The following is an 11,254-nucleotide window of genomic DNA, read 5'->3' as shown; positions in this document are numbered from 1 at the left end:
TGTCTGGCTTACAGTTGAGGAAATGACACCAGTGTCACATTTTTCTTACCATTACTGCTTTTTCTTAACTGAGGCTGCTGTGAGGTAGGAGGTGGCTGTGCACATGTGCTGTATGAGCTGTTTGTGCTATTCCCTTTAACTCTGTCCCTTTATCAGGTAAGACAGCCTTAGTTCTCCTAAGTTACAGTTTTCATGACTATTGTTGCCAGCTGCCAGAATTTGTAGGTCTAGGTCCATGGATGCTGCCACCAAGGCAGACATGTAGAAGAGGTGGCTTTGCTCACGTTTTGAGTCTTTGTCCCATATGAGAGAGAAATATTTTTTTCCCTTTTTTTTTCCTTGAGGCAAAACTAGTGTGCTACAATCGTGAAGCACTAAGTTGTTCAAAGAAACAGGTGTAACTACATGCTGGCACTGGTGTGCCTACAGACAGCAGTGTGGCATTTATTACAGTGAGAGATAAATGGCCTTAAAATGATCTGTGTGCTGTGGCAAAGAAAACCAACCACCATACACAACAAAACCAACATTCTTCAGCAGCTGATCAAAAGTAATAAGCATCACCCATAACAACAGCTGCCCTGGGTGAAATTCATTCTCCGAGTGTCTTTTATGTCTGGCAATGTATGCATCACAACTTTATACAGCTTCTAAAAATAATTTGTTTAAAAGGTTCCTGGTTTATATTTGTTTCCTCATCTGTCATCCCAATAGATGAAATGAAACTTTATTAAAAGCCGGGCTTTGACTACGAGACATAATGAGTGGGTTTTGTCACTTTATTAAAACTCTGTGCGTGCTGGAATTAATTATGTGCCTTTTGAAAAATACAAAGAACTTACTATTGTAGGACAATAGCAACTTGATGGAGAACAGTAATAATCTGGTATGTCATCAGTCTGTTTTTCTACACAGCTGCTGAGCTGCAGTTTGCTGTCCCAGTGCTGGTTTTTTCATGCTGCAAGGCCAAAAGCTGCATTGATTCATGGTTATTTGCTAGCACTGCAAGTGTGAAACTCTTCATTCTGCAAGGATGTCTACTCCAATGTGGCTTTTCTAGTAGTAAGGTAAGAGTGCTTGCAGTTTGTGGGCTTCACCACCTTGAAGAGATGCATTCTGCACCCTCCATGCACACTAGCCATGGTCATTTCATTCATATTGGAGATGGAGCATGAAACACATCTGGTGTGCATGAACCAGATCACCATGAGGAGTGAACTTATGAGTCCACCTAGTGAGTCTGTCGGGTGCCACCTTAAGACTGAGCACCTGAATGCCACCAGCAGGGGCACCATGCTGCCCCACAGCACCAGCCACACTGTCCCCCTGCCACTGCTCCCTTTGCTGGTTGCAATCAGCCGGCTGCAAAGCTGTATCCCTGAGGTGAGACCTTAATAACCCTTAATGAAAGAAATGCCTGCATCAGGAATAAAAAACCAATAAAATCAAAGTCTTTCATGAGTCACAGCAACCCAGCGCTGGCTTGGCTTTGCTTTGCCAGGAGTCTGAGTCAGCCCAGGCGTCAGCCACCAGCCCCTGGCCCTGCTCTCTGGCACAAGGAGCAGATGTGTTCCCAATGCTGCTGGGCCGTGAAGGATGGGCAGAGCCCTAGCGTGGGCACCTGTGTTTGGTTTGCCTGCAGTTCAGTACAGCTGGGGCTTTGCTGACCCAGGTGCATCCTGCAGGGTAGGGGGGCTCAGTTTTGCTGCCTCCATCTCCCGCAGTCTCAGCAGCAAGTAACACGCGTTACTTCACATCAGCATGGTGAAACACCACCTCCCCCCACACCCAAATCATCAGACACAAACAGTCAGCAACAAAGCTTTTAATTTTTATTAAAACAAAGTGTAACCTTTCCATTTCCCTTGCTTCATTCCTATAAGGAATGGCTTAATATGAGAGTTTGCTAATGTGAGGATTGGTTTTACGACATATGCTGAGGCAGAAAATCCCCAAACAACAGACCAAGACAAAACCCATCTTCAACATATCAGGTTTTGTTCCCTTTCTGGCAGGAGGAGAATATGGAGGGTGATACTGCATGGCTTTAGTACAAATAGGGGTGTAGGTACAAGAGACTGTTGGATTCCATCTCCCTCCATTCCCTGATCACATCCCACCTGTAGGAGCACTGAAAGACCCGCAGAGCACCCTGACTTGGACCAGCTATGCAGCTCCTCCAGGGTGGGGCCTGGAAAGCTCATGCATGGGGCTGGCATCAATAAGGAAAATGCAGATGCCACTATATGATTCATTTTCCCTTTAAATTGACTTAATCCTTTGAGAATCAGGAAGAAGGGCCAGAACGCTTGTTCTAATGACAGGATTGTCTTTTTCTTAGTAGGAGGGCAAAACCAAAAGACTATTCCTAACACAGAGCACAGCTGCTGCACTGCAGCTCAGGCCAGAGCCCACTGAAGGTGTCTTGCTGGCTTCACCGGGTTTGGACTACTCCTCTACTCCTGTTTGCACATGACTACTCAGTGCAGCCACCACCACTGAGGAAGACTATCCAGAGATGGGAGTCACTGCTGATTTAACATCACCCTCCCCTTCTTGGGCTACATGTAGTTCAGATTGGTTCAGTTGCCTGTTAAACACATTTCTTCATACACGAGAGATGGAAATAGTTAACAGAAAGTGGAGAAACATCATCATTTGTAATAGTATTTGTTATATTTGACTGTTAGCAAAGGAAAAAAACCAAGTTAACATTCAGTACCACAGTCAGAAAGATTTTTTTTGTATGTATATTTCTGTCATGGGGCTAAGATACAAAGCTTAGGATGGTAAATATGCATCTCTACTAAATAATGCAAACTGTGCTCACACACATTCAGAGCTGGCAGCTCCGGCTGCGCTGCCTCATCTGTAGCAGACAGAACCAAGCCCCTGGTAAAGCTGAAGGGATGCTTCCGCCCTTCTCTTGCCCTCTCCCCTTGGCTTGTCTGAGGTTTGTGTTCCTTGCTGGGGCTGCCAAAACAAATGTGCTGTGGGGCGTCGCAGCACGGGGAGCCCCTCGCTCAGCCCCTCGCACAGGGAGTGCCACCAAGCAGGGTAGGGAGGAGGTGGCACACTGGTTGCTCTGCCATATGGCACCTGGCACAGGCTGTGCTACACATTACATTCTGCTGGCTGGCTATGTTCAATGGCTGCTCCTCCGGCGTACCCAAAACCACTTTCTCAATAGAAAAGAAAAGCCCTAAGAAAAGCAATGGAGCAGAGCTGTACTTGGTAGAATTTCTAGGGGTACTTTTAAGAGGTCCCTTAAGATCAGAAGTTGGTCTTTAGAGAGACCCTGTGTGTGTCTGCCCCTCATTTATGCAGTTCATGGGGTTCTTCTTGCAGAACTGACCTCCCTTGTCCACTGCTTCTTGTGCTGCCAACATATGTCCTCAGCTATTCAGGGTCAAGAACTTCTCTTGGCTTACTGGTCCACCAAAAGCAGACCCTCCTGCCCACCAGCACTTGGTGGGAATGTGGCACTGAGCCTCCTTGTACTGTCATCACCTGGGAGCTCAGTGTTCTCTTGCCGCTGGCGCACCTGCCTGCTGGCTATTCGCTGCTGCTGCTCCTTCAGCTCACTGTAGGAACGGGAAAAGGTATGAAAGATAGATGTCACTGGGAAAGCCATCAGCAAAATCCCACTCAAGATACTGCTCAGGGCTACCACCTGTCCGGGGATGCTACGAGGCACCATGTCCCCATAGCCAACAGTTGTCATGGAGATCACAGCCCACCAGTAACTGGAGGGGACACTGGTGAACTCTTGCTTGGCTCCCAGTTCGCTCTCAGCCAAGTACACCAGCGGTGAGAAGAGGGCCATGGCGACGCAGAGGAAGAGCAGGAGCAGCCCGAACTCGCGGGTGCAGCGGCGCACGGTGAGCCCCAGCGTCTGCAGCCCCAGCGAGTGCCGCGCCAGCCTCATCACGTACAGGATGCGCAGCGCCCGCAGGAAGCGCAGCACCAGCCCCACTCGCTCCAGGTACTTGTTCCCAGCTCCCCCGCCAGGCTTGCTGCTGTTTTTTGTGGAAACCACATCCACAATGAGAGAGATGTAGAAAGGCAGAATGGCCAGGATGTCGATGATGTTGAGCGGGGTTTTCAAGAAAGCACACTTGTTTTCTGCCTGGATGGATCGCAGCAGGAACTCAAAGGAAAACCATGCCACGCACACCGTCTCCAGCACAAAGATGTCATAGCACTTTTGTGAGCATTCACCCTGGGGAGGAGTGGGAAACACATAAAAGGGGGAAGAAACAGATTTAGCCAGGGCGTTGAAACAAAGAAATAGAGAAATCACTTCTTAAATAAAACCACCACGTGAAATTGATACAAATTGCGAGGTACTGAAGTAAAATCATGGCTGCTGAGAGGTATTAAAACCAGAGGCTACATGTTTGGCTCCAGGACAGGTCAGGCTATATGTTTGACTACAGGACAAGTCAACAGTGCTTTGGAGTGTCCCAAAGCTGCCAAGAACTTGGTGTGATCTTATCAGCTGTTGGCCAGACAGGCTACTGCTAAAAGGCCAGGGGCTCATTTCTAACCAAGACTTTAACACCTTTTAAAAAGGATTAATACAGGATTCATGGATTGTAAGAAATGTGTGATCCTTCCTTCCCTTCCTGATCAATAATAAATTGCTTACTAATGGCTCATAAACACTTACAGCATTTTAAGTGATATGCTTGGAATTATCTATAATCTATTATTCACTAAATACAGTACGTATTTTATATTCCAGTGAAATTTATTAACACTCTACCCCTACAGTCAAAAGCTTATATAAAGTACTGAGAAATGTAGGCATTTCTAAAAGAAAAAATACCAGAGGACAGAGTGGGGTATGGAGAGGTAAGTGTTTTTAGTTACCTCACCTGTAACAACTAGTGACCACAGTGCCTTCCCCAAGCTTTCTGAGGCACTGGAAGCAGTGCTCTTCCCTGCAGGCTCACTTGGTGGCAAATAAAGAGAGCTCTGGCTCTTTGGTTACGATGCTTATAAACAAGTCAGCCCCAGTGCACTGGAAAGGCAATAAACAATAATGCTGGTGATGGCCACTCTTTGGTTGTTAATACTGTGGCAATTCTCTGCTACAGCACTGTTGGTACCTCCAGCTGAGTAATAAACAACTTCTCTACGTAAACAGATTTTGAAGTGGACAATTATAGTGCTAGTGCTGTTTCCTCTGTAAATGCTCATATAGAAGTGTGAGTGCTCTGGGGGCTTTGTGTGGAAGGCAAGTGTATATTTATTTAAGGGAAGTGTACATTTATTCAGTGTGCCAGTTTGAACAGTTTGTGAAAACTCTTTTAAGGAGTCCATCCATGCTAGTGGGGTGTGTGACTCCCACTGGTTGCAACAGGTATTAGGTCCCAATGCCCAACCTTGTTTTACTTGCCTATGCCAAATTATAGCAATAAAACATCAGCTGAGAATCACAGCGAGGCTGCGTCAAGCTGGTCCCCATTTCACCACTGGAGAAGCTGAGAACCTGGCACATCTATTAACAGTTCTGCCCACATACTCAGCCACAGGAGTCTTTTGCTCCAGAGAGCCAAGGAAATTTTTACTGCACAGCACCACATGCTAATTTCATTCCTCTTAAAGTGTGTATGCACAGGCTTTTTCCCTGTTGGGAAAGAAAGCAGCATAAGACTGATGAGGCTTTTGCCCTCTTTGCTAACTGCAGCCTTCCCCAAAATGTTGTGGAGGGACTGGATATGTTTCAAGGGCCGTTGCACTGCCAGCAGTGAGAGCAGTGTCATCACATTGAATACAAAGCCTTGGGTTAGTTACCTCAATATGTTAACCAAAATGCTGAGGTACCCTGCACCTCTTACACTTAGGAAGAGATTTAGACAATAACTAAAGAGATGTCAACATGAAAAAGAGATGTGAAAAGGAATTTATGGTCCTTGTAGTAACCACAATAAAAAGTTGTAATGCCTTGTGTTTATGGATTTTTGTTTTGTATTCCACTTTCAACTGGCATATGATGTACCTCCCACTGTTTCCCAGGGGGTCATGCTGATATGGAGAGAAAAATTACTTATCCCCTTGAAATTACTGTCAAGATTTTAAGTATATTGCAGGGAGGAATGATAATCTTATTTTACCAGTATAGTAGCTCAGACAGCCTGTCTTTAAATTCCTAATTTTGGTACGTGTGAACACTAGAAGGAGCTTAATTTATATCTGCCTCACCAAACTAATTTGGTCATAAGTAAGTATTTTTGTCACAATCATAATACATTGGATATAATATTTTGTTTCTAGGCGCTTTCCTCCTGTCACAGCATAATTAAGCTGTCGGGCTCTCCTATCAAATACAGAATCAAGATGCTTTCACACCACAGCACAAATCTGCCTCTGTGAGCCAGAGTCGAAGCTCACAAAGTCAGTGGAAGGACTCTGCCTATACCACTGTAACTTCTCTCCTTATGACCCAGAAACCAGCCAGCAGACCAGCATTGTCCCAGAGCTCTGCTGCCTGGGAATCTCTCATCAGGATATGCTTGATCTCACGCCTGAGGGCCATCCATGGCTGAAGGGGATTTGCAGCTCCTCATCCTATCCTTGCAGGTGCTCAAAAGGATCAGTTTGAGGTGTTAGGGCTACAACCCAGAGAAGAATAGCTATGGCTCGAGCAAAGCAACAGCAGTGACGAGATAAATATCCAAATGTGCAAATTTGCTTTCTCTGACAGGTGCACCATTACTTGGACCACCTTCTATGGAAACTCAGGTACATCTTGCCTTAAGAGCCCTATCTGGCAGGAAGTGTTAGGGATTCTGATGTACATGTACAGATTTTTCATGCCACTAAAAGTTTTAGCAAAGTCAGTGAAGCCTATGGAGAATTTAGCCTTAAAATAAACCTACAAAGTCACTAAGGTGATTAATAGCTAATTTGGCACCTAATTGTCCCAGCACTTTCTATATAGCTGCATATGGAGAGGAGACTCTCCCAAGGGCTTTTGTGTGTGAGTTTTGGTGTAGGAGACAACAGGAGTGAAGACTGTTCCTCACTAATGGGCTACCAGTGAAGATGACTTTTGGAAGACTCTGTCCTCTCCCACACTCTGACATGTTTATCCTGTGTAGGTTCACAGACCTAAAGCATTGCTATTTCTGTCTTCAATCTTCCTGCAGAACTGCATCCCAAATGCAAGTGTGGGAGAAGCCTGGCAACTTTTGTTCAGCCAAGAACAATCAAGAAGCTTGGTGGAATCTGGAGCTCAGATAATCCAATGCTGCAGAACCAAGCTGCATCTTTGCCCATCAAGATAATGAGGAGCTGAAATTTCCTCCATCCAGAGTCAATGCTGGGCCCTGGCATTTTTCCACTCTTCCCACTCTCCACAGCTGACAACTAATGGGAAAGTCGCAATGTTTACTTTCAGTAGAGTGGAGTGATAATGCTCTGCTACACAGAGTTCACTTCAACAGGATGAAACAACCCCCCCTTCCAGCTAATGCATAATTGTCTCCAGCAAAGCACTGGTCTGCTCAATATCCTTATTAACCTATCACAATCTGACCAAGCCAGGCTCTGTCCAAAGGCTGTCCTGAGAATAAGAGGGTCTGAACAGGCTTTTAGAAAACAGATCTGTGTGTCAATCAACCTGCCAGAGGTCTCTTTTTTTCACTAATTAAATGTCTTCCTGTCCCTTGGACCATGTTTCAATATCATCTAGGTGTGACCTATTATTATCCTCACATGATATCAAAAACAGCAACAGCAAAAATGTATTTCATGCTCTTTGTTCTTTGTTTCTTTCAGCTGCAGCTGCTTTTCTTTGCAGTTTTTTTCCTGCTTGACTACAGCATTGGTTAAGAAAAAAAAAAGGCACTTTTTTGCTTTCTAAAACTTCTAACTATGTGTTCCAGTCCAACTGGATGCTGTAACTCTGCTGAGGCTTTTGAGGTTTTTCTGTTCAAGAAAACAAAGCAAAAATTCTCAGAAAGGCACACACACAGATGGAAAAAAAAAAAATCAGGAATTAATCAGCCACTGAAACACAAGAAAAACAAGTCCTAACAGAATAGCGCATCCTGCCCAAAAGAGGTCTCCATCAAATCTGTATGTTCTCAAAGAAGATTGACCTATATCAACTTGTGGCCATAAACATGTCCATTAACAACTACACACTGCTTTTTACTTTCTATAAGCAAAACAGCTCTCCCTCATACCAATGAACCAAATTTCTTCACCCTGTAATCTAATGGATACATTTTTATCACTACTTTTCCATATTTAGATTGATGAAATTGATCCACAGGGAAAACAGTTGTTCTTTACAAGGTGTGTACATTTACTTATCTGTGTACATTTGTTTCTTTCAAACAGTGTGTAGGTTTTTTTTTTTCCTGCAGAAATTACTTGAGTATGGGAAAATACCTGCAGTTGCACAGGATTTGGGGGCTATATACTAATGACAACATAGGGCACAAGGAAAGAAAGTAAGAAAGGATTCAGTGAGTAATTCTATGCAGTCAAATTAAAGTGAGTCTCCTTCATCAGGACCTATAGAAATCTGCTGTCAAAAAGCCAACCACAGCATCTTTCTTCTGGAGAAACGTTTTCTTTGCCAAAAGTTCCTTTGGCAAAAGGAAAATTACAAAACGAAGAAATGGTGTCACTGGAGTTCAAATCCATCTGTATTCATTGTTCTGTATGGCCTGTCTAAAAGTTGCAGACGTCTTTCAGAAACATTTTGGTTTGGCTTGCAGGGTCCATTTCACTTGTACTTCCCTACTGAACCTCAGAAAAATTCCCCACTGTGTGTTGTGTGACTTCTTAGCCCTGCCTTTGTCCTCTGGTCTCCTGACAAGAAATTGAGATTCTTCCTTAGATTCTTGCAGGCTTTGACGCCATCTTCTAATCCCTCTGCATTAGAAGATGACAAAAGGCAGATCACCTCTAACTGCCCCGGTTCTTGTCTTGCTTTCCATGCACTTTTTTGTAAGGTCAGCAGTTCAACAGCACTTTCAAGGAAGAAGTTTCAATGCTGCCCACTTTGACCCTGTAGTGAGATCTCCCTGGCTGTCAAATCTGTATGTTAAGAAAAAAACAAACCCCAACATGAGAGATATTGCATACAAAAGTACTTACATAAGCTTGAAAGTCATGACATTTCTAAAATGATGTTTCTGTTCACGTCCACTTGCCCCTTGTTACTTGAGCCTTTCGGGTCACGCATTTCAAGTGTTTCTCTGCGCACATCAGATCAAACTCTCTTTTAATGACAGTGTGGAACTTGAAATTCTGATACACCTGAGATCATGCGTCAGAGATCCATGTTAAGGGACGTGCAGACAAAGTCCCTGAGGCTGCTGACAAGTCTGCCTACAGTCCCCAGTCCAGAGGCTTAGAGTGTTTCCCTGGGATTTGGGTGGGAGGCTGAGCCACCTGTTTCAATGAACATCTGCAGGGTGACTCAGAGGACAGACACTCCTCCACTACCAATTATTCACCAGCCCAACGCCAGAGCCTTTGCCGGACTTCGAGAGACCCAGCTCCTACTCCTATGAGAGCAGGGTGGAAGCTTGCACCTGGTTCTGTCCCATTGTGTGGGACCGCCTGGAACACTGGGTGCTGGGTCATTTGCCTTCTCTTGTCATTGTAAAATGCAGAAGCCTTCCCTGAGAAAAATTCCAGCAAAAGAGCAACATTCCCAGAAACATGCCTCACCAATGAAACCCAAAGATATTGCTCACGCTGGCACTTTCTGATGAAAGGCAATTTTCTGATGAAATGTGATTTTCTGGTGAAAGCATCCAGATAATTTTCGCAGCAGGGATGAGTGCACGACTCTGGCGATGTGACCTACCTTGGAAGGGCAGCATCCCACCCTGCCCTGGGGCACAGGCACGCTCCCCTCGCTCTGACCACCCACAGACACGGTGATTGTAACTCAGTGCCTCTGCTATTAACGCTGGGGTCAGGCTGAACTTGCAGTCAGCCTGCTCCGAATATTTCCTTGTGCTCCCGAACAAAGATGATTCAGATAACTGCACAGCCTGTCCTCAAAGCTGGCTGGCTGTGAAGTCGAAGTAACAGTTTCTGTTTTTAAAGTCACTGAAGGGCCATGAAAGAGTCCTCTGCTTCTTGCTATCCACACTTTGATGTGTAACTCGAGCTTAGTTCGTGCTTCATCTTCAGCCCAGCTGCCAGCAAAGGTAACCTGTGCCTCCCGAGGGGAGGGCTGTTGCTAACTTTGTGCAGCCCTGTTGTGGACACAAGATAGCTCTTGTACAATTTGTCTTTGCTGAGGAGAAAGGACAAAGAGGTGGGCAGGAGCTACACCTCTCCGGATTTCCCTTGATGCTGAGGCAGCACAGCCCAGATCACCACTTCTCAAAACCCCTCAGCCTGCCATTTTTATCCTGCCAGTAAAGCTGCAAATAAACATGGAACACCAACAAACAAGGGAGATGCCAAAAGACTGTGGCAACTGCTAGAAGGTAACTGCAGGGTGTGCTAAAATACCCAGCCAGAGTCTAATCAGCTTGTGGAATTGCAAACTGCGCTATTCACTTGCAGTCATGCAGCCAAGGGGTTACTGAGATACCTGCATGTGCCTTTCATTTGTCTCAAATTGCTCCTCTGACCTGTAACTGTGAAGCCAGATGGCTGTGTTCACGAAAAGCTCGCAAAAGGGTCTGGGAGTCAATGAGAAAGAAGACCACATGAGGACTTTACCTACGACTACCCTTGCAGACTAAAAAGACAGGAGACACTCCTGATCCAGGAGGCTGCAGAAGGGACCAGCCATGTTTCCTTCAGCTACCCTGCCCAATCCACAAGCAGCTGCTGCTTTGGGCCATCTCAGCCCCAAACTGTACAACCAAAATTAGATACTGTAAGTTGGCCTCGGGTTCCTAAGCCATAAATACTGAGCTTTGAGACCTGTTTAACTGACACGTTTTTCCCTGGAAATGCTACAGATGTCTTAACAGCTGACTGCATGGATTTGGCATATGCATCTGAACTGTGGAGAAAGACACAGACACAAGGGATTCAATCACCTACCTACCAGGCAAGATCTGCTACTGTGGTCCTAAGGCTTTCTTCCATTTCCCTGCCTCCTTCACATACTGTCCCTGACACATGCAGATATATTCTTTGGTCCACTATCCTGCCTCTTTTTGCCCCAGTAGAGTTGTTGGGAAGAATGGAAAGCACGTGAGTAGTACTACAGATGCACAAAATGCCATCTCATTAATACCTTCTTCTGAACTAGCTC

At 45.3% G+C, this 11,254-nt stretch overlaps 1 protein-coding gene across 4 annotated transcripts in view; it reads right to left on the bottom strand.

Moving 5' to 3' along the window:
- Window positions 1-1,810: 1,810 nt before the first annotated feature.
- The window catches only part of KCNG2 (potassium voltage-gated channel modifier subfamily G member 2), a 54,726-nt gene continuing 45,282 nt past the window's right edge, over window positions 1,811-11,254 (bottom strand). For all 4 annotated transcript variants that reach the window (XM_010398551.4, XM_039571988.1, XM_039571983.1 and 1 more), the window contains exon 3: window positions 1,811-4,222. In XM_010398551.4, the coding sequence (XP_010396853.1) occupies window positions 3,428-4,222 (795 nt within the window). In that variant the 3' untranslated portion in view covers window positions 1,811-3,427. The remainder of the gene's footprint in view (window positions 4,223-11,254) is intronic.

The sequence above is a fragment of the Corvus cornix genome, chromosome 2 (genome assembly GCF_000738735.6).
Source record: "Corvus cornix cornix isolate S_Up_H32 chromosome 2, ASM73873v5, whole genome shotgun sequence".
Classification (NCBI taxonomy): domain Eukaryota; kingdom Metazoa; phylum Chordata; class Aves; order Passeriformes; family Corvidae; genus Corvus; species Corvus cornix.
The sequence above is the reverse complement of the archived record's forward strand: the minus strand, read 5'-3'. Positions and strand labels throughout refer to the sequence as shown.